Here is a 12,971-nt window from a genome sequence, read left to right as displayed (position 1 = left end):
ATAATGTAAGATAGTAAAATAAAATTATTTGAAGTATCAATTCAAGTCATTGCTCTTTTTACTATCTCAAATTTGAATGACGCTAACCAGAATAATCAAGACACCAAAGAATGATATCGCAATTGGAAAATACATCTTAATCTACAGAACAACGCTCAATTTTATTTTTTTTTGAGGAAGACAACGCTCAAAGTTTTTCACTAGAAATCTACATTCATGTTTTTTTTTTTACAATTACAAACTTCAATAATTACTAAGCTAAATCTATCACCTATTTAAACATTAACTTTGTAAAAATTCTATGAAAAAGTTCTAAAATACAATTTGAGTTAATCCCCTTAATTACAAAAATTGTATAATAGCTTAGAATTTTAACACTTTTGGTATTTGTAAACTTGATTAGAGCAGCTTCTCGGAATCCTACTCCTTTATTTATGAACCTTGTATGAATTTCCCTTATGTACCTTTCCTATTTGTCTTGTCGGTATAATTAGCTTTGAAACTTCAGATGTAATGATCTTACACAATCCCTTTAAATAGTAATTTGGACAACTTGAATTTAAGTTTTGACCCACACATAATCACACGTTTATTTCTTCACGTTTTGTGATTAACATTTTGCTTCAATATTAGCCACAAGTTTGTTATGAGGTTACAGCTGACTTTGACACCTTATTTGAGAAGGATTATATTCAACCTCTCTATAACTCTGTTCCCCAATTCTAAGAATTTTATTTATACCAAAATGATATGATCCAACATATGCCAATATACAAATTAAAATAGTTTACCAATTGATTAGTTATGAGTAACCTATACTAGTTATTTCATTGTGGTCGTTTGTTGGTTAGAATTACAATATAGAGTTTACCTAGTGTACAATCTCGCATAGTGATTGTGAGTTTCCCCCATTACTCAAAAAAAATTAAAATAATGCATTAATTTACAAATTATCATACTAACACATACAATATTGTAACTTGGAACATTTTAAAATTTTCATAATAATAAATTGTCTCTTAATTATATTTAAAATATGAGTAAAAGTAGTTCATGGATGGAATAACTAATAAGAATATATATAAATAGGATCATATGTGGATATTGTGCCCATGTGAAAGATGTGGTTGAATAATAGTCATTGATCTCACTAAAAAGGACCGTCCAGATTGAACACAGATTAAAAAAATGCGGTGGCAATTTGATATTTTTGTGTTTAGGTCAAACTTGTTGGAAAAAAATAGCTTAAAATGGCATGTTAAGTGGCTATTTCATGGCACAAATATTAGTGGGGTTCATTTCCGATTTGGGTCAGGTCAAAGTGGATTCGGGTTCTTCGTAGTGAGACGAAGAGATTGATATATTGTACGCTCAAAATGGATAATGAGTGAATGAGATATTGATTCTCAAAGTAAACCCATTTGAGTTGGAAAATGAAGGGAAAAAGTGAAGCTTTTGTCCCACATTGATTTGGGAAGTTGATTTGCACCATTATTTATATAAGAGCTCTTTTAAAAATTATTAAATTGTATAGTATAGAGCCTCTTTCCTATGTGCAAGGGGAGAGAGTGCAAATAAAATCTTAAACTAAGATTGAAAAGGTTTGATTCAAGCTTGAACTTGTGTACGCGGACTGTTTTAGGGCCGAAACAGGGGGTTATTGTGCCTTCCTTCTGCATACACACCGTTGGGAGACTAAATTCAATAGTTAATTTCAAATTTTAATATTTGAATTTAAGTTATAGATATTTGAATTTAAGTTATAGATAATGGTCATGTTGTTTCAGGGGTTACAAAAAGTGGCTTTATGTCATTTTTAAATGCCATAATGGAGCTATTTACTCCTTCAACCCTATATAAGAAAGAGTTGGGCAGCTGATTTTTTACACAAGGAAATCATATTATTTTCAGCTCCTAAACTCTCTGCTTCTACTATTTTCTTAGCCTAATTGTGTTCATCCCGTTGCTCTAGTTCGCCGGGTTCTTTGTTTGGGTGCTCAAACATTAAATCGTAGCACATTTTATCCTGGGAAACCTAGGCTACAACGCTCCTAGCACTTGTGGGAGGTAGCAAATAAGGTTTTAAGGAAAGAGTGATTCGCTCAACTTGTGCTAACCCCCTACTATACACCAACCCGAACCATATCTCTTCACCCTTTCCTTCCCAAATTTTCTGTAAATAATAATCCTTATTTTGTAGGATTATCATTGGGCTTTACCAACGAAATATCCAACAAAACTTAAGGTGCGTGGTTTTCCTTCTTAAGGTGCGTCGGTTCTTCAGTTGAGAACTTAAGGTGCGTTTTTGTTAAAACTTAAGGTGCGTCTGTCTAAAGCTTTAGGTGCGTGGTTTTACTTCTTAAGGTGCGTAATTTTCCTTCTTAAGGTGTGTGGTTTGTGTGTTTAAGGTGTGTCAATTGTTGAAACTTAAGGTGCGTTGGTCCAAAGCTTTATGTGTGTGGTTTTCCTTCTTAAGGTGCGTTAGTTATAATACTTAAGGTGCGTCATTTTAAAACTTTAGGTGCGTTGTTTGTGTTCTTAAGGTGCGTGATTTGTGTGCTTAAGGTGCGCGGTTTGTGTATTTAAGGTACAACATTTTAATGCTTAAGGTTAAGGTGCGTGGTTTCCTTTCAGACGCGCGTTTTTTTTTTTTAAAAAATTTCATTGATTTGACCCGTTGATCTAAATTGGATCAACGGTTAAGATTAAATCTAATGTTCGCACCTAAACAAGTTTTCGCACCAGATCTCATCCCAGAATATATAACATCAAATGACAATTATAACACTTACTTAATTGGGGGAAAAGCTAATTAAGAGTGTGTTTCGTTCGCACATGAGTGTCGAAATCAGAATAGGAATCAAATACTTAATAATAGTAATGAATTTTAATTTGATGAAAGTATTTTGCTTGTTTGGTAGTAGGGTGGAACTGAAATGATTATCAATATTGATGTTGGGTTATGTATGACTGAGAATAAAGGTTTTAAAAATACAAAAATTGAAAATCAAGGCAATTGATCTTAATATAATGACATCCAAAACACCGATATTGAAAAAAAAAATCAAAAACAAAAATCTAAAAGCACTAATCCAAACTTATTAAAAATCAGATTACCAATAAGATGGAATGATACTCTCATACTCGTTTTTAATTGAAGAGGTAATCAAATCTCATAATTATGTTTTAAAAAGTTGTCAACCAAATACTAACTATGATTTTTATTCTCATTCTTAATATGTAAACCTATGAACAGGGACGGAGCTAGGAATTCCATTGAGGGGGCGCGAAATAGCAACGACGAATCCAGAAATTTTTTCCAGTGAAGGCGAAACGTTAAAACAAAAGAGATAGTTTGAAAAAAAAATATCTAAGAAATATAGATATAAATATTGTTGGATATGAGCAAAAAATAAAGCTTATCGAAACTTTATAAAAATATTCATAACAAAATATGAAACATAATTAATTTGATAAAATAATTTGAATAAAAAACACATTATAAATTACACATCTCATTATTAATATAAAAGAATGTTATGTGTGTGTATTAAATATTAAAAAAAACTATTAAAAACATGATTGTGTTGAAGCCAAGATTTGAATCCATAATCTTCATTATAACCAAACATATGTTTTGCTAACTAATATAACTCACTTCTTGGTAACATTAATCTGTTTTTTATACTAATACTAAAAATTGTATTATATATACATATATACATACAAAAGTTATATATGTGATGGGGTGGGAGTGGGGTGAGGGCAGCTGCCCCAGCCCCTTTGGCTCCGTCCATGCCTATGAACCAAACAGACCTAAAATATATAACTTCAAGCGATAATAGTCACATCACATATTACTAATCATTTTCCTTCCAAACGCAGCTAGTGTGGAGCAAAACTGATTGGAGAGAGTGAGTTAGAGATGAGGATGCAAAGTGGGCAAATTGCAATAATGTCAGTCCAATATTTTTGAGAGAAAATTTATTGTTACAGACAAAAAATATTCTAAGGTTAACATCCAAATTATTCCACTCTAAGCAAAAATGACGTGCAATAGTTGTATGTTAACACGTAATTCAGTTGAACTAGACACTTCAATACTACACATAATATAACATCAATATCATTGATAAGTAATTACTCACAACAATTAGATAGGTATTCATGTCTAGGAGAAAATTAGTTTTATAATTCAGTGTGAAATTAATTCGTATCATCTTTTGAGTTATTTAATTTCAAAATATATAATCTTTTGAATGTTATTTAATTTATAATCTTTCTTTAAAAAAAAATAAAATTGGGCCATAAAAGTTGAAAATACTGAAAATTATTGATGAGGCCCAGCCCAGTATAGAAAGCAAAATTGTTTTCTGTTCCGCAGCCCGTCTCGCCGACTCGGACCGGTTTTCATCTTTTTCTTTCTTCCTTGTCCCGGTCAGCCGTTGTTTCCCCTCGTCTCGAAGGCGTTCCCAATTTCTCTACCGCCACTACTCGGAAAGATTGAAAATCAGAAAAAACACAAACACATTGAGAGAGGTATAGAGATAGACAGAGAGCTCTATAGAGGCATTTCTGGTATAGGATAATGGGGAAGGGGGAGAAGACGGGGTTAGGGCGGGCTCTGGTGAAGCACCACAACCAGATGATCCAGCAGACCAAAGAGAAAGGTCGGTTTTACCGGAACCAGCACAAAAAGGTTCTCGAGTCCGTCACCGAGGTCAACGACATCGACGCCGTCATCGATCAGGCCGATGAGGCACAGCGCCTCTTCTCCGACCGCCATCCTCCCGTTAACCTTCTCATCAATTTGTAAACAATTTTCACTATCTTTTATTTATTTATTTATTTTTGTTATTTTCAGTACCTCTGTTAATTCTGGTTGTGAAGTCTGAACAAAGTTTATTGCACTGAGATGATAGAAACGAGTAAATGTATCATATTAAAATTCTTGTTGTTGCTTTAAGCTGAATAGAAGTTCATTTTCAGCTCACCTTAGCTAACTTTAACTAAACATTGTGTTTGCAAAGTAAGGATTTAGTCTTTATCAGCTCATGAGCTCAACCCTCCTTCTGAGTACTATAAAGTCAGAAAGGAGTAAACAATTGAACATATATTATTTTAGTTTATTGTCAGCCAATTCTATTATTTTACTGAAAGGTGCTTAGTGTTGATGTTAATGTAGGATGAGGTTTCTATTCAATTTACTTTTATGGTATTGATAGGAGAGCTAGAGGAATAGACATAGCTATTTTTGCTTTAAACTGCTACAGAAATAGAATGGAATGAAGGAACACACACCCACACAAATCATTTAATGGACTTGTCTTGGCATTGTCATGATAGGGACTCTGGCTCCAGCAATAGTGAGGTTACACCTGAGCAAAGGAGGGAGATGCAAAAGAGAGAGGAGGAATTGCATGCTAGCAGTCTTCATGTTCCACGGAGGCAAGTATTTTCATCTCTCTGAATCTACTGAGTTATATGTCGTTTGGTATTGGTTTTGATCGTATTACTTTTTTTACAGGCCACCATGGAATTCTAGAATGTCTGTTGAAGAGCTTGATACCAATGAAAGGCAAGCTTTTCTAATTTGGCGGAGGAGCCTTGCGAGGTTAGTTTGCAGATATTAAATGCGTACTGGCACATTTCTGGATCTATCTTTACTTCATGTAATATCACTACATTTCTATGGTGTATGTGTGTGCTTAGAGATGATTTATTCTACAATGCTTGTTACTCTGCTGCCAACTCCACCAGTATGCCAATACTTGTATGGTTAATTTTTCCTGGGTTTTTGCAGTCTCTTCCCGCAATGAATCCAATGCCGTATAATTATTCTTTTTTTTTTTGGGATACCATAGGCCAAACTAGATTTCCATTATCTATTTTCTATTGCCGTGCCAAATCTAATGACATTTATTTTGCATTTTTAGTCATGCCTACCTTATAGATATGCTTCAAGGGATGCACCTTGAAGCAATATTCCAAGCAATGTATTATTTTACATGTGTATTAGTGAAAGGATTTGCTATACCCTTTTTTGCTGATGATTCTAGGCACAAGAAAGCTCACATTATCCTCTGTCTATGATTAACATTCAATGTCACCTATTAGATCTTTGGTGTATTACCATATTAAAAGGTATTTAAAACCATGATATTTTTATTTCTGCAGACTTGAGGAGAATGAGAATCTTGTCCTAACTCCATTTGAGAAAAACCTTGATATTTGGAGACAGCTTTGGAGAGTGGTTGAACGTTGTGATTTGGTGAGATAATGGTTTTTCCTTTCTCTTTTGTGTTTCTCTCTATCTCTCTTCATACATTTGCTGATTTGCCTACTCTGCATACTGGTGTGATTGTTGTTGTTGGGCATTTAAGTAATTAAGATGTTGCATTTTATCTGTTGGATCTTGAAATCACCTAATATTATCTGCTTACTATTCGATATTGTTGTATGCTTTATTGATCCCTTGTTTGACATTGGAAGTAGTTGTTTGGGGAGGGGGTGAGTGTTAGATTACATTTAAAGTGCGCACATATATCTTCATTCCCTTATCCTGCTGAATAGGTGTCTTGTCCACCAGGTTCATCCTTCTTTGGTTGGATGAAAAAGCTCTGGTGGTCAATAAAAGGACTTCATGGCACAACTTCATTTTAAATTTTGTTTTCAAGGATATAATTTGCCTCAGACAAAACATTTGACTACTCAGGGTATTTATCTTGAATATGTGGAAATCTCATTTTGACACATATATATGAGAACTCAGTAGATAGTCTTAAGCAGTATGTTTATTGGTTCATAATGTTGAGATCACCCATTAACTTTCTTTTCCTTGCCCCAGCTTGTGATGGTGGTTGATGCTCGGGACCCCCTCTTTTACCGCTGTCCCGACCTTGAGGTAATTTCTAAGTTTTCTGTCTAGAAAAGCTTTTTGAGTTTTTATGTTTAATGTTTCTGACCAAGTATCAGGTGGAATTAGCTTTACTGCGTTTTGTCTTTTCACTTATTCCACCAAATTCTTTGCCACTTGAGAGCATGATATCTATAAGGGAGAAAAACAAAAGAGTTAATATTTTAAAAAGGATTGTTTACTTTAATGGCAAGTTCCTTGCTTTATTGTTTTGTTATTGAAGCTGACTGCTGTGTGGATTTGATGTTTACTTCATCAATTTGCAGGCATATGCACAAGAAGTGGATGAACACAAAAAAACAATGCTTCTAGTAAATAAAGCAGATCTTTTACCTTTATCCATCAGGTAATTTTCACATCGATATCTATACTATTAGCAGCCAGCTAGTTTTCTCGTTTTTATGTGTATGGTTTGCTTTAATTACCCCCCTCCCCCTCTTGCAGAAAGAAATGGGCTGAATACTTTCGCCTTCATGGCATTCTCTTTGTATTTTGGTCTGCAAAGGCTGCTACTGCAGCTCTTGAAGGAAAAAAAATTAGTGTCTTGAAGATTCAAGATGATTTGCAAGAGTCAGATGATGCCGAGACAAGAATATATGGCAGAGAGGAGCTATTGGCTCGATTACTTTCTGAAGCAGAGAATATAGTCCTTACTAGGAATGGTTTAAGGTCCAGTCTTCCTGTCCCCTTGGATGGTCACCTTGCTGATGAGAACTTGGCAGGAAATGCACAACCTAAGAGTGTAATGGTTGGATTTGTAGGGTATCCCAATGTTGGTAAAAGTTCAACCATTAATGCTTTGGTAGGGGAGAAGCGGGCTGGTGTAACTTCCACTCCTGGAAAGACAAAGCATTTCCAGACATTGATAATATCTGACAGACTTACACTGTGTGATTGCCCTGGTCTAGTGTTTCCATCCTTCACAAGCTCAAGATTTGAGATGATTGCTTCTGGGGTTTTGCCAATTGATCGCATGACTGAGCACCGGGAGGCTATTCAGGTTGTGGCAAACCGAGTTCCTAGAAAAGTTATAGAGGATGTCTATAAAATTTCTTTGCCCAAGCCAAAGCCATATGAACCACAATCACGTCCACCTTTGGCATCAGAACTTTTGAGAGCCTATTGTGCATCCCGGGGATATGTTGCTGCAAGTGGACTGCCTGATGAAACTAGAGCCGCCCGCCAAATTTTGAAGGACTATGTTGACGGGAAGCTTCCCCACTTTGAAATGCCACCTGGAATGCCGAACGAGGAAGAAGATGGTGAAGAGGACGCTGCTGATACAGATGACGACGTTGATGATGCTGGACCCAGCCTGTCAGACCATGATTCCTCTGATGTTGAAGACCCTTCAGTAAGTGAACTAGAAGATGCACCAAGCCTTGACCACATTCTGAATGATCTAAACACATTCGACATCACTAATGGGCTAGCTGCTTCTAGTAAAGCAACTGTTAAAAAGAAGCCAACAAGGGCACCCCATAAACAGCATAAGAAGCCACAGAAGAAGAAAGACCGCAGCTGGAGAGTCCAGAACGACGGCGGTGATGGCATGCCAGCTGTAAGGGTTCTCCAAAAGCCAGTTAATACAGGCCCGTTAAACATCTGAACCTATTATCAAGAGATATTTCTTGTTGATTGAATCGAAACAAAAGAAAAACCACGTAGACCTGCTGCCGCCTGTAGCAGTTGACTTCACCTGGTAGTTGACAGTTTTGTTGTAGGTCGTTTGTTTGTCATCATATTTATGATTTGTTAAGTGAAATGAATAGATAATACAATGCTTTTCAGAGCAATCTTTACATTTGGTATGGAAGTCTGTTAGTTCTCTCTTTCCCCCTGGACTCCTGGAGGGAGGGATTTTGAAGCCTTAAATAGTTAAAGATATATATATATATATATATATATATATATATATATATATATATATATATATATATATATATATATATAATATCTGTGAGTTTGCTTGCCAGTTGCCAAAGATGAGAAATTAGTTATCCTGAAGTGGCAAGACAGGATCGGGTATTATTTTTCCAAGCATAAAGTGCTACTTGTACCAAATGTTAAATTATTTTTTGTGATCTAATATGAGTGATTAATTTGTGAGTTTGATAAATTCACAAATCAAAATTACTAATTACATAATATGATAGTGTATTAATAGTATTTGATAGCTTATGTGGTAAAGCAGGTAGATACCTTATCCTAATGTACTGCTTTAACCCTACTGGCCTACTGGGTACGCACCAACTGATGTTTTTTGTTTAAAAAAAAAAATGATCTGAGTTGTGTCACTTTTGTGTGATGTAACGCTTTATTTATTTTTTTTTTTCAGAAACATTTCCCGACTTGTTCATAATGTTTGGGCCGGGAACATTCTCTGATATTTTGATCCTGCCGTCAGGCCACGTGTCCAATTTGAAAGACAATTTTTTTTAGTAAAGGCAGAAATATTGTTTGAATTCTGCTTATACACTCCAACTAATTAAAAAAAATACTGCCGGAAAATTTCTTGTTCACCCAAACATGTTCAGAATTTTTGACTTTTGGTCACAAACAGCTATTCCAAGCACTTCAGAGTGGCGCAAAATCCCTTACAACCTTTTTTTTTGAAAGCAAAAAACCCAGCATGGATTAGTATAATAAAGCAGATATAGAGTCAAAAGAAACAGAGTCCCAGTATAAAGTGCAAGTCTAAGCGAATGTTGCAAATGCAAGAGTATGAGCAATTAAATTAGTCGATCTAGGCACTAAACTAACAAAGCATTGATTAAACATAGACATAAAAGCCCTGCAATCGTCAATGGTTAAACCAACATAAGAAAAGATAGCAACTTGAGCGAATGATAAACAGCTTCGGAGCTCGGAACAGTCAGTGAGAAGCTCTACAGATTACACACCTCGATCTTTAAGCCAAGACAACACCTCCTTGCAAGTCAAAGACTCCGCCATAAGCGACGAGAAGCAACCCGGGAGCAGCCCACTATATGCTGCCGTGAAGCCTCCGTCCAACGAGAACAAGACTGTACCAAATGAGGGCCTCTTCGTTGAATGGTGATAAGCGGCCTCGAAGTAGCATTTGGGCAGAAGAGGGATCGACTGAGCAGGAGCAGTCAGCGCATGACAGTGATGAACCTGTTTCCATGCATGTAAGGTATAACTTGTTGCCGACCAAACCCTTCTTGGCAACAGTAAGCAGCCCTCTCACACCGTTGAATTTCTTGCTCTCCAAACGTGATACAACACTGCCACAATCAAACCAATATTTTCTTCATACAAACAATCCATTACATTTCTAAACCACATAGGAAAAGTGTTGCCAGTTATACTAGAGATAGGTATGGTGGATTCATTCAAAACAAGTTGATAATAGTCACACAAGAGGAGTGATTGATGATCAAGGCCACACATTGGACATGATGGGTCCACTTCAACCCTCTTTAAAAGCAAGTTCGTAGTAGTGGGAAAGATATCATTTGAGCGCTCTCCATAAGAAAGTCCTCCACTTGGGGGTAACTTTAATTTTCCAAAGGGAATCCATTTATCAAAGTTTTCGGGTCGATCATCAAAATCACCAATAATGTGTCTATAACACTCTTTACAGCAACCCATCGGGTCTCCCTGCCAATACCAAGAATCCTCATAGTTAGGGCTAATGGGGATCCTAGAGATACGATTCACATCATCAAGGATGAAAATATCAACCAAGATAAAAAGGTCTCACGTATTAGTCTCCTGGTCAATTAAACCAGAAACCATAGAACCACTCAACTCATAGAGCATAGTGGTTTGAATCATAGGACTAGGATCATCAGGAAACCAAGGATGTCCCCAAATTAAAGTAGACTTACCAACTGATAAGCATCAATAAAAGAGGAACATTATTGTTTCGTACACAATATTCTTACGGTTTCCAATTCTTCGCCTCACCCCCTACAGACCAGATCATGAGCAACCATAATACTACACCAACTTAGAAGTTACCCACATAAGCATCAATAAAAGAGGATTTAGGGAAATACCTTGCCTTATAAACTCTTGCTACCTTGAGGCTTTGTTAGGAAACACCTAGACTTGTTTACCTAACATAGTCAAATTGAAAGCATGTAGGTCCTTGAAACCCAAACCACCAAAGATGATTTAGGAAAATACCTTGCCTTACAACCTATTTGGTTGACATGAATTACATTGCAATTCCACCACAATTCTTTGGCCACTTCAATTACAGTGTTTGGTTTGAGCGAGTTGCAATTCCCTCCCATGGTTGAATTGCAATTTGGTGGTGTGGGAAAGAAAAGAGGGAGGAAATAACACTATTATCCTTTGTTGTTGTTGTTGTTATTATTATTACACAATGACATTTTAGTCTTTATCTCACTTCTTCCTTTCTCATCCTCAATAATTATATTCCTCCTACCAAATAATTCAGTTCCTCCATAATTCATTCCTCCCAACCAAACGCCATGTTAAGGGTAATATCAAAATTTGTGGCCTGGTTGCACAATGTACAAACATAAATTCTAATTTTTCGATCACTAATAGTCAAACAGTTTAGGGATAAGGGTCAAATTACTCAAATAGGTCATTCAACTATAAGTCAAAGATGGAGTGGCAATTATGGGTGATGTGTGCTGAATAAGCTGAATGAGAACATACTTGGCTATGCAGATTGGGAAGTTGTGTACAATGGAACTGAAGGATATGAGGTGAAAAATATAAGATTTCAATTCAAGGTGAATTTAGAGTTGAAAACTTGTTCTTGTAGACTTTGGCAGCTGAGTGGTATGCCCTGTTCTCATTCCATTTGTGCCATACTTCACAAGGGTTATCAGCCAGATCAGTACATCCATGAATGGTACAGTAAGGAGATGTACTTGAAGACCTATGATGAAGTAATACAGCCAATGAATGGAGAGCAATTTTGGCCAAGAACTGAAGATGAAGAAATACAGGCTCCAGTTCCAAGGAAGATGACTGGCAGGCCCAAGAAAAAAAAACTTGAAGATAATGAGAAGATCAAGGACAAAACCAAATTGAGTTCATAGGTCAGTAAGTTGTCAAGGAAAGAGAGGATAATGACATGTCAAATATACAAGGGAAAATGGCACAACAAAAGATTTTACCCTACTTTGACAAGCTAAGTAAAATGTGGTACTTCTACTGTTGTTACATGAAGAGGGAGAGGAAGGGGAAGAGCTGGTACTTATGAAACAAGAAGAGGAAGGGTTGGTCTTGCTGTTAGAGGAAGATGAAGGGTCTAATTTTATCTCAAGAAAGCACTATTGGAATGTCAGGTACTTCACTTAAACTACAATTTATATATGTTCTGTGATTGTTGGAATATGATAATAATTTGTGTTTATGTTTGTAGATTGCACACAACATTGAAGATTAGGAAGCTTCTTGGACTTTTGGGTATTTTTTTGCAGCACTGTACACAACAATGATGATAGTTTTGTAGTGAACAAATTGTAAATGTATTGAATGTAGTTTGCAGTGACTAATTATGGCTAATGCATGTCTAATGTATGCATGCAGTGAATGATTTTGGCTGATTAGTTTGCATAGTGATATTAAGTGACTGATTAGTTTGCACTGTGTGATTAAGTCATGTAGGTATTGAATGTATTGCAACTGGTTTTTAGGCAAATGAATGTATTTGATGTTAGTATTGAAAGTATTGGATTGGCAGTGACCATTTTCACAGTTGGCATTCAATGTATTGCAAATCATTTACGCTTTAGGCAATGAGCATACACTACATGATTAAGGCAAAATGTGAACATGGCAAACTGTGACCATTTTGGCAAACTATTGATAGTGAACATACTCTGACCATTTTGGCATTTTGGCATACTATAATCCTTCCATGATTAAGGCAAAATGGCAATTGTATAACAAATCCCAAACTCAAAATACAAAATCAATGGCAATTTCATTACAATGTAAAACAATTACAATTCCCAACTACAAAGTTTGGCTATAAGCACCCCAATTACAATTAAGAGAAGAAAACAATTTTTCCTCAACACTTGATTTTTTTTTTTTTTCT

General features: G+C 35.8%; 1 protein-coding gene across 1 annotated transcript; it reads left to right on the top strand.

Moving 5' to 3' along the window:
• Positions 1–4,400: 4,400 nt before the first annotated feature.
• On the top strand, positions 4,401–8,749 carry LOC109192965 (GTPase LSG1-2). Its single transcript, XM_019343693.1, has 7 exons — positions 4,401–4,812; positions 5,347–5,448; positions 5,528–5,614; positions 6,178–6,271; positions 6,848–6,904; positions 7,183–7,262; positions 7,361–8,749. The coding sequence occupies exons 1-7, from the start codon at positions 4,589–4,591 to the stop codon at positions 8,523–8,525; spliced, it is 1,809 nt and encodes a 602-aa protein (XP_019199238.1). The 5' UTR covers positions 4,401–4,588; the 3' UTR covers positions 8,526–8,749.
• The last annotated feature ends 4,222 nt before the right edge of the window (positions 8,750–12,971 follow it).

This window comes from Ipomoea nil, unplaced genomic scaffold (genome assembly GCF_001879475.1).
Source record: "Ipomoea nil cultivar Tokyo-kokei standard unplaced genomic scaffold, Asagao_1.1 scaffold1834, whole genome shotgun sequence".
Classification (NCBI taxonomy): Eukaryota; Viridiplantae; Streptophyta; class Magnoliopsida; order Solanales; family Convolvulaceae; genus Ipomoea; species Ipomoea nil.
This window is presented reverse-complemented; position numbering and strand designations above follow the sequence as displayed.

Excerpts from the sequence above, each read along its gene's own strand:
- LOC109192965 (XM_019343693.1), top strand. The coding sequence starts at position 4,589 with ATGGGGAAGGGGGAGAAGACGGGGTTAGGGCGGGCTCTGGTGAAGCAC. Across the intron at positions 5,615-6,177 it reads TGGCGGAGGAGCCTTGCGAG|ACTTGAGGAGAATGAGAATC; the intron begins GTTAGTTTGCAG and ends TTATTTCTGCAG. Across the intron at positions 6,905-7,182 it reads ACCGCTGTCCCGACCTTGAG|GCATATGCACAAGAAGTGGA; the intron begins GTAATTTCTAAG and ends ATCAATTTGCAG.